Source organism: Xyrauchen texanus, chromosome 28 (genome assembly GCF_025860055.1).
Source record: "Xyrauchen texanus isolate HMW12.3.18 chromosome 28, RBS_HiC_50CHRs, whole genome shotgun sequence".
Classification (NCBI taxonomy): domain Eukaryota; kingdom Metazoa; phylum Chordata; class Actinopteri; order Cypriniformes; family Catostomidae; genus Xyrauchen; species Xyrauchen texanus.
The window spans coordinates 31,284,848-31,300,543 of NC_068303.1; the positions used below are offsets into that span (position 1 = coordinate 31,284,848).

General features: G+C 41.0%; 1 protein-coding gene across 1 annotated transcript in view; it reads left to right on the forward strand.

The window, feature by feature from the left end:
- The first annotated feature begins 3,224 nt into the window (after nt 1-3,224).
- Nucleotides 3,225-15,696, forward strand: part of LOC127621709 (peroxiredoxin-6-like) — a 31,476-nt gene continuing 19,004 nt past the window's right edge. Inside the window, exons 1-2 of the mRNA XM_052095429.1 lie at nt 3,225-4,021; nt 4,125-4,156. Coding sequence (XP_051951389.1) covers nt 3,275-4,021; nt 4,125-4,156 — 779 coding nt within the window. The 5' untranslated portion in view covers nt 3,225-3,274. The remainder of the gene's footprint in view (nt 4,022-4,124; nt 4,157-15,696) is intronic.

Genomic DNA, 15,696 nt, shown 5'->3' on the forward strand with positions numbered 1-15,696 from the left:
TTAAGAATAAACTCATGATTCCCAACCAGTTTTTAGATGACGTTAGTTTTTAGTTAGCAGAATGAAAAAAAATTACTGCATAAAAAAAAAAAGTATAACAGTTAACACGCTAGCTAAGTAAAGATATTACTCTCTCTCTCTCTCAACATTTTATGGAACCTTTTTGTGTCCACTTGTGGCACCCGGGGGGTCACCACTCCCCAGTTTGAAAACCCCTGGTTTAAATCTACAACATCAAACACATGAACTGAAATGTAACCAAAACATTTTTCATCAATAAAAATTAACACAAGCCTAATCATGCTTTTCAACATCAGAAATTGCAAGGGCTATTTGGGCTTACAAAAAAGACTACACGAAACTACAACAGCCAGTAACAGCAAAATGTTTCCTTTTGTAGGCTGGGATTTAACTCTTAAGAAAGACTAAGTGTAAGAGCATGCTCGAGTGAGACAGGTAGCTGTGTGGAGGATTCTCTTTCCAGGAGGAAGAGATGGAATGAACAGCAGATGACTCTAGAGGAGGTAAAACAACCCTGTGAACCGAGAAGACATCATGCTGATTTCCCGAGATCCTGCCACAGCACTTCACACTGCATAGCCTAACTCAGGAAGAGTCGAAATGCATGCTATCTGCATGTAGTGAACAGCAAATACCTTTGGATTTTACACTCTGCTGACATGTTAGTCTTATATAAGAATTTGCTGCCTCTGTGTTTAGCTCTATGACTAGTTTGCACAACAGCAGACAGCTATCATTCCTGTTTTGGAATGGTAAATATGTTTTTGTGGTTCAGTGTTCAAATGGTAATGAACAAGGGTGAAAACCACATTATATAACTTAAAGGGATATTTCACACAAAAATGAAAATAATTGTATTATTTACTCACGCTCATGCCATCCTAGAGGTGCATGACTTTCATTCTTCTGCTGAACACAAATTATGATTTTTAGAAGAATACCTGAGCTCAGTAGGTCCATACAATGCAAGTGATTGGTGAGCAGGCCTTTCAAGCTCCAAAAAGCAGATAAAGTGTGCATAAATTTAATCCATCAGTGGTTTAGTTAATGTCCTCTGAAGTGATCCAGGTGGTTTTGGGTAAGAACAGACCAAAATGTAACTCCTTTTTCACTATACATCTTGACAGCAGTTTCCTTGGTGATCATAATCAAGCACTAGTTACCGAAGTGTAATCAAGCTTAAAATCATGATTGTGCCATGAGCCAGCACTGGCAAGATGTACAATGATAAAGGAGCTATATTTTGGTCAGTTTTTACCCAAAACCAACTAGATAAATTCAGAAGACATATTAAGAACACATTCTCGTTCTTGTGAAAATCAGTCCTGTCTAATACCTTGAAAGAGTGAACTCGGAAGACTTGAGGACATAAAACACATATATGCAAGTAATTTTTTGGAAGTGAATGATGATGTTAAACTAGTCCACAAAAACATAAGATTGATAAAATAAAGAATTTTGAGAAACAGACTTTGATAAAACCACTTGCGTTGTGTTGATTACTTTTATGCCGACTTTATCTCCTTTTTGGAGCTTCAAAAGCCTGATCACCATTCACTTTCATTTTATGGACCTCTCTGAGATATTCTTCCAAAAATCTTCAATTGTGTTCAGCAAAAAAAAGAAAGTCATATACATCTTAGATGGCATGGGGTGAGTAAATGATGAGGGAATTTTCATTTTTTGGTGAACTATCCCTTTAAGTGATTCCCATACATTTTCAGGGATTGCAGATGAGTTTTGAGAGTAAGTTCGGTTACCCTGTCATGTGTGAACAGTTGTGTCATACAGTGTGATAGCCACCCTGCATTGCACACATACTGTACTTGTTTCTCCCTCTTTTAATGTGGGGTTTTGGTAACTCAGAGATGGTGAGCTGTTTGTCATCTGAAGGGTTTAAGTGCAGTTGTTGTCTTCTATCAGAGCTGTTCCCATCAGGATGCGACCCAAAAGCTGCACTCAACATTAGTTCACAATTAAAAAGTTTTAAAAGCAACTGTTGGTTAATTATGATAAGACAATTGAATCTGCACCATGATTGGAATCATTTATGAAATAATATTCATTATTTCATGGAAATCTCCATCTTTTATAATTACTTTAGTAACAGGCCTTATTCATGCAATAATATAAAAGGGATGGTTACTTATATGTAGAACAAGTGTCTCTTTAAAAGCAGTTCAGCAAGAATCCCACAGAAATGTTTTTGTTGAGCGCATATTAACGAGAGTGGAGCTGCATGGCTTCTTTACCACAAACTTTCTATGTAATAATAATTAAATGTTTTGAACTGAGTGTAAAGAACAGAAAGCAAAGTCTTTCCAGCAAGTGTAACGGTTACCGTGGTATGTGCCGGCTTAGGTTCGCCGGGCGCTGAGGGCAGAGTCAAGGGGGGTTTAGGGCATGGGGCTGCGGCAGGCGGAGGCTGGAGCACAGAGACCACACCCTTTCTCCTCTTCCTCCGGGCTGATGCGACTGGCGTGGCTGGGATGCTGTTCCTGGTCAGTGTGGGTTCAGGCTCGCAAACCGGGGCAGGCGTGGGCTCTGGTTTGCAGACCGGGGTAGGTGTGACAGGGGGGGCCCCGGACAGCTGAAGGGTCTCCACAGTGGGTGGAGGGGTAGGGTCCTCCTCCACGACGCCCACGGTGAGCTGTGAGCCACAAACTAGTAGGGTCGCCTCCAGGAAGTCGCAGAGCGTCCAGCCGTGCGTTGCCTGTGGCAACCGCTCCCTCAGCGCCGCGTTCAGATTGCCCCGAAAGAAGGCCACCAAGGCTGAGTCCGGGAAGTCTGAGACACTCGCCAGGTTCAGGAAATCGTGGATGTGGTCTTCAATGGGGCGGTCCTCTTGCTTTAAGCAGAGCAGATGGTAGTTCGCAAGTTGGACTGCTGGATCCATGGGTGGGTCGATCGTTCTGTTGACCCTACCCCTCCACCCACTGTGGAGACCCTTCAGCTGTCCGGGGCCCCCCCGTCACACCTACCCCGGTCTGCAAGCCAGAGCCCACGCCTGCCCCGGTTTGCGAACCCACGCTGACCAGGAACAGCATCCCAGCCACGAGAGTCGCATCAGCCCGGAGGAAGAGGAGAAAGGGAGTGGTCTCTGTGCTCCAGCCTCCGCCTGCCGCAGCCCCATGCCCTAAACCCCCCTTGACTCTGCCCTCAGCGCCCGGCGAACCTAAGCCGGCACATACCACGGGCTGCTACATAAGTTTATCTTCCATGGTTACATGTGGCAACAAGATTGACTGCAGACATGCCAGGAATTCTGTTGGGAGACGTGTTCCCTGACTTTGAAGCAGAGACTACGATCGGGAAGATCAAATTTCATGAATTCTTGGGAAATTCATGGGGTATCTTGTTCTCACATCCACGTGACTTCACTCCAGTATGTACGACTGAATTAGCCCGTGCTGCAAAGCTGAGTGACGAGTTTAAGAAACGTGATGTGAAGATGATCGCACTGTCCATTGACAGTGTGGAGGACCACCACAAATGGAGTCAGGACATTATGGCATTCAACCAAGACAAAGCATGCGGTCTATTGCCATACCCTATCATAGCAGATGACAAGAGGGAGTTATCTGTCTTATTGGGAATGCTGGACCCTGATGAGAAGGACAAATTAGGGATGCCCCTCACTGCTCGCTGTGTGTTTGTTATTGGTCCTGATAAGAGGCTGAAGCTGTCTATTCCCTCCTCGCGAAGTCTTGTTAGCCCCGGCCACATTTCTGAGCGTTCTACCCGTTTTCTTGTTTATCTCGTGTACCAGTCTAGCCTGTTTCTCCCGACCTCGATAGTTTGCCGCCTGCCTAGTTTACTCTGCCTGTTCTCCGCCCACGATCGTTCGCTGCCTGCCCTGACCCACTGCCTGTTCTTGTTACGAGCCTGCCCGTCCTCCTCTCACTGTGTGTGTCTGCGGACTCCGTCTGCTCGTCCCGAGTTGACACCTCCCCTTAAACCGCACATGGATCCCAACCAGCCCGAGTCCTCGTCACAGCAAGTCAGTCCACTGTCGGCCATCTTTGGAATGCTCTCGGAAGGCTATTTCCAAAGTTAGAAGTCTAACTTTTACTCTTTACATGCATGAAACAATCTTGGTGCAGAACTTCTTCGCCACTATACTACTCAATCACTGGTGAGTAAAATCAGAAAATGTTCCAGCCAGAGGCTAATCAAGGACATTTATATTGCATAGCACAAATTTGTTTGAAAAATGTGATTGATTTACTTTGGATCGAAAGAATCAATATTGGGACCATTCAAATGGAGGTTGCGATAATCGGATTGTTTTTTTATTTTTATTATCAATATTAAAGTTTTGTTTCAGTAGAAAAGACAAATGCTCTGTAAGTGTGGTCAAGGAAATTAAGATCTTCCTCTTCCTGCTCTTTGGTATTTAACACAGATCATCAACCACAGGAATGGATTTTCCCTCCTAGCGACACCATGATTGCACTCAAGTTCTGATATTCTGTGCGATATCATGCTTCAGTGAGTGGAGCGGCAGGAAACCCAGGAAAACATGCAGGCAGAGGCAGATATTTTAGCTGCTCTCTATTTCCCTTCATTAACCAGAGCACATAAATATGACATGTGCTGTAACCTTCTCACTATGCCCTATGCAGATCAGCTACTAAAAGATGCCATACAGCTTACATGTTTTATTAATGACTTACAGCTTTGGATTTCGCTGTGTGCAATCATGTTTAACTCATCAGTCTGAGGTTGTATAATGGCAAAAGCTCTGATGCAACACAGGGCACATGCAACCACTTGTAAAGGTGAAATTTTCAAAGTGTAATTGTCTTTATAGAGGATGAATGCAAATGTAAATGTGCTAAAGCTGTGCACATTTATTACCCATGCAGAAATCCTAAAGAGATCTGTAAACATCTTTACTGCTACAGTAATTGTTCAATGTTTTCCACAGCTAGTGATGAAATATGGGAAATTTGATGAGAAATTTGGCAAGAACAAAAGTATTCCACATGGATTGTGCTAGCAAATCTTCATTTTTTTTCAGATGCTGCATTAACAAGATTTATGCTGGAAACAAATAATGGGTCTCTGAGGTTTAGGATGTGACAGGAGGATTTGGAAGTGGAAACATCCATTTGAATCTTGATTTACTGAACTGGTGTGATCATTAAATTCGTAGACGTACATGAGAGAACCATGTAATTGAAAGGAGCTGCTTTCCAGAAACCTTCATAAAAGCGCACTTTATTAAATTTGATTTAAAGTGTTTTATTTTAATTTAGAAAGACTATTATTCCCCCCAAAAAAGTCTATAAAGCTGTTTATCTTGTAGTCCAAATATCCGGAAGATAATTCACCATGGGTTCCCTCCGGATTTTCTTATGGATTTTAATAATAAAAATAATAATATTTATAATCTTATAAAAAAATAAGTAAAATAAGGTCTGTGGTAAACTACTTGATAACGCATGGATGTTTTGTTCTACAACATAAATTACACACAATCATACCTCAAACCTGAATTTTGAAGCCATACTGAATTACATACTTTTTTTTTAAAACACACAGCAGCTTCAAAATTCACATTTCAGGTATGACTATGTCTCATTTATGTTATAGACATATTTATGTTGTAGAAAAAACTGTTCTTGTGCCTGACGGTTCTGGTGCTCAGTGCTCTGTAGTGTCAGCCAGAAGGCAACAGTTTAAAATGGTAGTGGGCTGGGTGAGTGGGATCCAGAGTGATTTACCAACCCTTTTCCTCACTCTGGAAGTGTACAATGCTTCAAGGGAGGGCAAGGGGCAACCAATAATCCGATTAACAGTCCAAACTGTCCTTTGTAGTCGTCTGATGTCCAATTTCATAGCTGAATCAAAACAGACAGTTACTGAAGTGCAGAGGACAAGGAAGTATAACCTCTGCTGGGCCATTTTCACAATGTAGTCAACGTGGATCTCCCACTTCAAGTCCTGTGAGATTGTAGTGCCCAGGAACCTGATTGACTCCACTGCTGCCACAGTGCTGTTTAGAATAGTGAGCAGGTTCAATGTAGGGGTGTTCTTCCTAAAGTCCTCAATCATCTCCACTGTTTTGAGCGTGTTGAGCTTCAGGTTGTTATGACTGCACCAGTGAGCCAGCCATTCAACCTCCCTTCTGTATGCAGATTTATTGTCATCTTGGATGAGGCCATTGACAGTAGTGTCATCTACAAACTTCAGGAGCTTGACAGAGGGGTCCTTGGCAGTGCAGTCATATGTATACAGGGAGAAGAGTAGTGGGGAGAGCACACATCCCTGGGGGGCACCAGTGCTGATCGTACATGTGCTGGAAGTGAATTTATCTTACATGAGCTGGTTTAATTTATTCCATAGGAGAGCTGGGAGGATGGTGTTGAAAGCCAAAATTAAGTCCACAAAAAAGGATCCTTGCATATGTTGCTGGTCTTTTTAGATATTACAGGATATATACCCATACTGACTGCATAATCCACAGAACTGTTTGCTCTATAAGCAAATTGAAGGGGATCTAGAAAGGGTCCAGTGATGTACTTCAGGTGGGCCAACAACAGTCTCTTTAATTACTTCATGACCACAGAATTTAGAGTGTCGGGTCTGTAGTTATTAAGTCTGTAACCAGTGATCTGTTGAAGATATGTGTAAAGATGGGGGCCAGCTGGTCAGCACATGATTTTAGACAAGTGGGTGAAAGACTGTCTGGGCCCTGTGCTTTTCTTGTCTTTTGTTTCCCGAAGACCCGGCACACCTCCTCTTCACAGATCTTAAGTGCAGGTTGAGTAACGGCGGGTTTCAGGAGGTGTTGTTGTCTGTGTGAATTGAAGATCAGAGCGGGTGTGAGACTAACAAGACACCGTGCATAAACTTAAATGTTCTATAAGCATATTTTGAATTGGAATAGACCTTAGTCAGGATAGACACCATATTTAATCTTATTAATTAAATATATTGTCTGCAAGTCATCATGTAATGTGTCATTTTCACAAAACTTTTTCTAGAGTCTTCCCCTGGAAGTTTTAGAAAGCAAACTGGAAAATTGTAGTATACCACAGATACCATGCATAAAACAGTAGATCATGTTTATATCTTGTTGAATTATGTTTATAATAGTAATATCATGTTTATTCATAAAAATACAGACTCCTTTATTGGTAATAAAATAATATAGGCTTTTATTAGATTTTTTTCTAATAAAGATAAAAAGATTAATTCAGATTTGTTCATTGACCATTTCTGCAAATTAAGCCTTTGTGCCTATAAATGTCACCAACTCTTTTAATAAATTGCATTAAACCAAAAGCATTCACCACCAGAACAAATCTAATTACGCTTAATTAAAATTTGCATGTCTACAATTCTACTTGAGACTTCAGCACTGCATCATAAGTGTTTCCCCTCAAGTTACAACAAAGCATATCTATCATACTGTGAACTTTTTAGCATGACTATATCTCAAGCTATCCAAAAAACAAAACAAAAAACAGCAATACTATCCTATGAAATAATCATGAGTTTCAATAACGTCTGTGTGCCATTGTAATGTGTGGTCATCACTCACTTTTATTTATAATTAATCCAGCCCCTTTTCTTGTTGGACGAGATTGACGAACTGAATGAACAACATGCAGCTCCTCCTCTCGATCAGCCAGTTAGCAGATTGTTCATGATGACAGATTAATTCATGTTGTTTGTGAAAGAGTATATCAGGACATGCAGTTCATTTAAGAATGAAATTACCTACTGGTTCAATAAAGGGGTGTATTTCTTAAGTGGGTCAAATCAATTATATGCCCCTTTATAGCCAGCACTCAAATAATATTGGCTTAAGCTAATGTCAGTCTTTTAAAGCAACACAAATGGAATTTGCATGTCAACAAATGTATGAAGACACTTCAAATTTTGAGTTTTAACAATATCAATTTTCACTATAAATGGCAGGTCTTATTTTTCCTATATTTTTTCAAATGCTGGCCTTACTTACAAATAGTTCAAGAAAAGCCTAATAATACACCAATCAGCCACAACATTTAAACCAACTGCCTAATATTGTGTAGGTCCCCCTTGTACCAGCACCAACCCGCATCTAAGAATAGAATTCTGAGATGCTATTCTAATCACCACATTTGTACAGAGTGGTTGTCTGACTTTGTCAGTTCGAACCAGTCTGGCCATTCCCTGTTGACCTCTCTCATCAACATGGCATTTCCATCCACAGAACTGCCATTCACTGTTTGAGTAAATTCCAGAGACTTTTGTACACAAAAATCCCAGGAGATCAGCAGTAACAGAAATACTCAAACATGCCCATCTGGCATCAACAATCATCCATGTGATTATCTAATCAGCCAATTGTGCAGATACGGGTCAGGAGCTTCAGCTAATGTTCACATCAACCATTAAAATGGGGAAATAAATCTGATTTGGAGCATGGCACGATTGTTGATACAAGAATCGGTATAATGTAAGCTATAACGTAAACCTTGACACATCTCCAAATAACTTTTCAGTAGTTGCAGCAAAATTGCAATGAAATTGTAGCTCTTGAAAATCGCCACACGAAGCTTCTTCGGCTGGCCACGTTGTCGCCTGGCTTTCCCATCGGATCCCCGTGACTTCAAAGACTTCACTCAGAGTACTATCTGGCTTCAACATCCTGGCTGACAGCAGTTTATTCAGCAGCAATACCTCACAGTCAGACAAGCAGGTAAGGTCATCAATCTACCCTTCACTTGTGAGTTTTCCTGTAATATTAATCCCCAGCATGAGATCTTTAATGCATGCCATAATATTTAAATTTAAATTACAGTCACAGCAGATACTCTGGAGGACAGTTTTAAAAATATATAATTAAATATATAATGTGATTTCAGATGTTTACATGCATTGATTTCGATAGGTAGGCTGTGATCGCAACACATGGCCGGTCATGAGCACAGCCATGTTTGTTTACATTGCAATGCAGCATGGAACTCTGAGTTCATAACTAGAAGGTTTAAACCTAAAGGCTAGCCTTCCACTTCCCAGACCCCAAAGTGGTGTAAATGAGTGACGGACAGAATGGAAGGCTCAAGTGGACTAACTATTATGTATTGCACTGTGTATTATGTATGGAGGAAGTAGATATCATAATTATTTTAATGTTTATACATAAATTAATAATTGTGACATTTAAAAGACTAAGCAGTAATTCATATGACAACCACTTTAGTCCCCTGACTGGTAACTGCAGCATGAATATAGATTGCACCAGGTTGATTGTATGCCTGAGCCCAGTAGCATAATCTCACCTAGTCAAATATTACAGTGCTGTTTGTATTATAGACTGGCTCATAGTGGATTGTTTGATTCTGTCTTTTAAGGAGTGTGACATCAAGCTCTTAAGTATCACCCAGCATTCGGAGTGCATAAGGATAAATAGTTTTATACCATCTTTACACCCAGGTGGCACCAAATCTGCATATCAAGTCAAGTGGTTTTTATTGTCGTTTCAACCATATACAGTTAGTACAGTACACAGTGAAACGAAACAACGTTCCTCCAGGACCATGGTGCTACATAAAAACAACATAGGTCAAACACCGGACCACATGAGACTACACAACTAAATAAAATACCTATATATACCTATATACCTATATAAAGTGCACGTGCAAACGTGCAAAAATACTGGACAGTACAACAAATTTCTAACAATGAACAGGACAATAGGCACAGTGAGAGACAGTGCAGCGCCGATCAGTACACAGTAGTGCAAAAAGATGACAGTTTCTAAAAACGTAAACATAGCATACTATGAGATAGTGTTCTCTGCACATAGCAGTTATTGAGGTAGCAGACAGTTATAAATTGACAGTAATTAAAGTGCAACTCAGGACACATGTGTGTGTGTGTCAAACCAGTCTCTGAGTATTGAGGCTGATGGCTTGGGCGAAGAAGCTGTTACACAGTCTGACCGTGAGTGCCCGAATGCTTTGGTACCTCTTGCCAGATGGCAGGAGGGTAAAGAGTTTGTGTGAGGGGTGTGTGGGGTCATCCACAATGCTGGTTGCTTTGCGGATAGAGTGTTTTTTGTAAATGTCTTTGATGGAGGGAAGAGATGCTGCTGGGCTTTCTTGGTGATAGAGATGGTGTTGAGGGGCCAGGTGAACACCAAGGAATTTGGTGCTCTTGATGATCTCCACAGAGGAGCCGTGCTCTTCTAAAGTCAATAACCATCTCTTTTGTTTAGTCAACATTCAGGGACAGGTTGTTGTCTCTACACCAGTCCGCTGCACCTCCTCTCTGTATGCTGACTCGTCGTTCATGCTGATAAGACCCACCATGGTCATGTCATCTGCGAACTTCAAGATGTGGTTCGAGCTGTGCATTGCTGCACAGTTGTGAGTCAGCAGAGTGAACAGCAGTGGACTGAGCACACAGCCCTGGGGGGCCCCAGTGCTCAGTGTGGTGGTGGTGGAGATGCGGTTCCCGATCCGGACTGACTGAGGTCTCCCAGTCAGGAAGTCCAGGATCCAGTTGCAGAGGGAAGTGTCCAGGCCCAGCAGGTTCAGCTTTCCAATCAGGTGCTGAGGAATTATCGTGTTGAATGCGGAGCTGAAATCTATGAACAACATTCGAACGTATGAGTCGTTTTTGTCTAGGTGGATGAGGGCCAGATGGAGGGTTGTGGTGATGGCATCGTCCGTTGAACGGTTTGGACGATACGCAAACTGCAGTGGGTCTAGTGAGGGGGGCAGCTGGGTCTTAGTGTGCCTCATGATGAGCCTCTCGAAGCACTTCATGATGACTGGTGTGAGTGCGACGGGACGGTAGTTGTTGAGGCAGGACACTGAAGACATCTTTGGCATGGGGATGATGGTGGTGGCCTTGAAGCTCATTGGAACGACGGCGCTGCTCAGAGAGATGTTGAAGATGTCGGTAAGAACATCTGCTAGCTGGTCTGCACATCCTCTGAGCACTCTGCCAGGAATGTTGTCTGGTCCAGCAGCCTTACTTGGGTTGACTCTACGTAGAGTTTTCCTCACATCCGCCGTGGTAAGACAGAGCACCTGGTCGTTGGGAGGAGGGGTAGTCTTCATCACCACCACGTCGTTCTGCACTTCAAACTGAGCGTAGAAGTCATTCAGCGCATCTGGAAGGGAGGCATCTTTGTCACAGGCAACTGATGTTGTCCTGTAGTTGGTGATGGCCTGGATGCCCTGCCACATGCGCCGCGTGTCACCGCTGTCCTGGAAGTGACTGTGGATTCTCTGGGCATGTGGCGTTTGGTTTTATTGAATATAAATCTGATCAGAGCAGGCATAAATGCATTTACACAGCAGTACAATGCTAACATTTTATGAGATATTTCAATTATGAATATAAAATGTTTATTATGAAGGTCAGCCCTGAAATATGAAAATAACTCATGTAATGGTTAAACTGTTTGAGGCTGCCCTGATGCTGCATTTCTTTACACAGAACAAAAGTTTACACCTTGACGCTGCGTTTTACACAGGTTTGATGACACGCAGAGCAGGCTTACTCAGTTTTTTGTTTTGTTTGTTTTTGCTTGCATTGGCTTCACAGCAGCAGTATATTGACTATGTCAAGCAGCAGCAGGCATTAAGCAGATCAGCCAACAAGACCAAGCCTTCTCCATAGTCTTGCATCAACTTAATTCCTTAAGCTAAATCGAGAGTCACTCATAAACATAGTTTTTTGGGTCACTAGATAAATCCATTGAGAACACATTTAGTGACACATGGCAATCTACACCTGACTGAAATCCACCTCACTGCAGCCCACCTCTGACGGTCTGCTCTGCTAGGGGGAAAGGGCGACAGGGAAGCATTTCTGTTTGCTTGTATTGTCTATCTTTAAATATAGCTGTTGGGGGCATTTCTCTTCTGTCTCTTCATGCAGAATCATATTTTTGTGCCAACAGCAGCAGCATATTAACTCAGGTCAAGCAGCAGCTGCATGCATAAAGCATATCTAAGTACACCAAGACTAAGCTTATTTTACTGTCATTATTATCAGTAAAATCTATCTCAGAGAGTTGTCCTAATTGAAATGACAAGTAAGTTCAGTTATGAAACTCTACATGGTGCAGCTGATAAGTTGAATAGGTGCAACTCGTCCAACGCACCCAATCAGAAGCTTTTCACCTTTGTCAAAATATATAATCTGCTTCTCACCTATGGCTACAGGAGCACAGTATGTGTAGTGTTACCCCTCCACCTCCCCAGAACCACATAACTTGATCTGCTTTATGGGGGTTTTATCTTGATGTTGGTACAGTAGCAGCAGCAGCATGTCTCCTGTCTCAGCAGCATCATGTTTTTGTGCCAACAGCAGCAGCATATTGACTCAGGTCAAGCAGCAGCAGCAAATCCAGTTTACTTTACTGTCATTATAATCAATACAAATATTTTAATCTATCTGCGAGAGTTGTCCTAACTGAACTTTTTTTTATCAGTCCACCTGGAAACAAAGTTGCATTAACAAGATTCTACTACCAACCGGATCTCATGACAAGTCATAAGAATACAAAGAAATTGTATTAGTTGTCTCATACAAAACGTATGACTTCTAATGTTGTGTACCATATAGTGTAATACCATACCCAAAGCCTAAACCTAACCATGATATTATATGGAAAATCACTGTTGTGTTCCGTGGAAGAAAGAGAATGTGGCAGTTTGGAAGGAGACAAAAGATGATTGTTACAGGTTATTCACATACAGTCTTTTTATTACACAGAGTAACAACATTTGTTCACATCTTTATTAAAAATAAAGTGATGGATACGATATAGGAACATTTTTTATTTATATTTGTTGATTGGTTGTTGTGTATGTGAATAAATGTCTTGTGTTTTCGTACAAGGCAAGTTGTACAATATTGCATGATTTAGTCATGTCATACAAATCACCACAAATTGTCGAGACTGTGTTGGTACAGTACAACCAGCTGATGCGACAAGCACTTCTGAGGATGTATTCATTACTGTATTTGCCAAAATTTGCCAGGGTAGTGCCATTACATCTTTTAAAGTTATTTAGAGTTTTGTTATAGGCATTCATCACTAATATTACAACCTAGCCCCAAAACTGCAATGTAATAGGCTATTGAAACTAACAGTGATCGATCGATTTACACATCAGTCAGATGGCTCTTTGTCATAATGGTTGATTCTTGAACAGTTTAAACTTCTATACAGCCCAGAACTGTTGTCGTAGTCAAAGGTCTGGCTACACTAAAGTAAGCAGAAGTAAGTGAAATGGCTGAAATCACATATAGCACCACACTGGGTTGAGACTGGTTTATCTTCAACAAATTCTGACTGCACACAGAATGCTGGTCATCTGTAATAAAGTAGGCCTATACTGCACAAAGTTACTGTTCAATTACAGCACTCAAAGCAAAACCCCAGCAGGGGGAAAATAATAGCTATGCTGTATTGTAATGAGAGAGTGACCTCCAAGGTGTGTTTGACTCTGCATGTAAAATTAAATGTGGAATTATGCAGGCTTTTAAGAGGAAGGAGCCCTGGCATAGAGGGAATACATGTGCGGTTCTTTTTTTATTCAAATACCTACGTTTTATTATTTTTATAATTATTATTATTTAGAGTTGCCTAGAATGTAACGCAGGTAAGTTCTAAATGCCAATTGTACCCAAGAGGTGTTGACAAGTTATTAGCATCTTAGCTATGGGCATGTAGGAATCTAATATTTACTGACTTTAACAGTCTGGTTAGTGATACTACGCAAGACCTAAAAAAGAAAAGGTAAATAGTAAAGAGTGTAGTGTTGCACATTTTTTGGTTGTGAGGTGTGCTGTAAGCAGTCTTTGTGTGGTTAGAAGCATGTCAGCTAATTCCAAATGCTGAATTGATGTGCTTTTGCATTAACATTCATGTTGTGTTTCCTAATTTAAGTATTTGCTTATAGCAGACTTAATGCATTTGCAAATGGACATTTGCTGAAGGACTAAATTATACCATATGGTGTGTTTTGGGGAGGTTTTGTGCCAAAAGTACAGTAGCACAACTTTGAATTTGCCCTATATAGCCAATAGTATGTGGAACGAACGAACGAACGCACGCACGCACGCATGCACGCCAAAATAACAAAAAAAGGAATACTATCGTTAAGAGAGAGTGTTACTAACCTTACAAAGGAAAATAAATAAACTGACCTCTTACCTCAACTCCCTGACTATCATCAAAAAAGGAGAAAACCATAAATGTTAACAAAAATGGCTTCTTCATCCCTACAGCTTCCAGTTAACAAACTCATGTGTTCTCAGCTTTTTAGCAGGCTAATGACATACAAAAAATAACTTTCCAAACCAGTTAAAGATGTAGCAACAAAAGCAAGCTATTCTTAAACATTTGCTATAACTTAACACATTATCAATCAACAATAACAACACATGGTCTAAAGGAGAAAAGAGAGTCCTCACATGCTGGCTTTCCTCCCAGCTTATGTCTGCTGTATCTCCCTTCAGCAACCAATCCTAACACATGAGCACCTCATTGATGATTGTCACAACTGTTGTTAATTAGATCGGCTGAAGAAAAGAGTGAGGCACACAAAAGAGAGAGATAGAAAAGAAACAAGAAAATACAACCCAGCAGCACAAAACATTCCACAGTGCCAAAATAAATCATATAAAAAAATACATAGAGATGTATTAATATGCAATTAAGAGAAATATACATCCTGGAACATAACAAACTGAACCTAAGTGTTATCAAGAAATATTACTCAAGCAAAAAAAAAAAAAACACTTTTGTGTTTTTCAAAAGATGCACCTAAGCTATGGCCTGGATATAATCCTCCACCTTAGATCAGCTGTTCGCTTCAATATGGGAGGATTATACAGGGTCCTCCATCTGTACATCACCAGTAAATCAGATTCCATTATATTTATGGCAACTCTGAGGCTCTTTGACTGCCAAGCAAGTTCATATGTATCACTTTTACTGTTTTATCGTACAATGACTTCTTTGACATAGACAACAGATCTTCCAATTGTGCGGTCTTGAAAGAAAGTATGGAACCAGTAAAATACTATTCCTGCTCTATGTTTACAGCAGGAGTAATCCTTTGAGAAATCCTGCTCATCATTCTGGTCTTGCACATACCCTCTAGCAACAAAGGTTCTGTAACTGCTTGCCCAAACAGCAGTTCTCATCCGTTAATTTAGAAACAAGTCTTGTTGACCGCAAACCAGACACTTCTTTTAGGTTTTCCACAGATCTCCATCCACCTTTATCTAAGATGTTTCCTAATTTAGTGACACCATTTCTCAAGAGGCATGCTTGAACGCTTACTGAGGACAAAGGTTTGGTCTGTATAAGTGGATTATGAAACAGAGGTTCTTCAGCAGCCCAGTCCTCAAGTTCATCCACATCCATATCCGCTATCAAAACACTACTCCCATCTTGTAACATTGCTTTATAAAAAAAAGTTGATTACAGACAGACTCACCTGATCATGTCTTAATAAGAATAGATGTTTGTCCAGTCCAAGACTGGCTGCCCTCTGAAAAAATGCACATGTATCCATGCCAAATCATTTTGAGAAATACATTTCTGTATCGCTTGCAGTCAAAAAGCCAAGATGTGACTCTTTACATCTACCAGACTATGACCCCCTTCATGCACTGGTAGATAAAGTACTGCAGCCG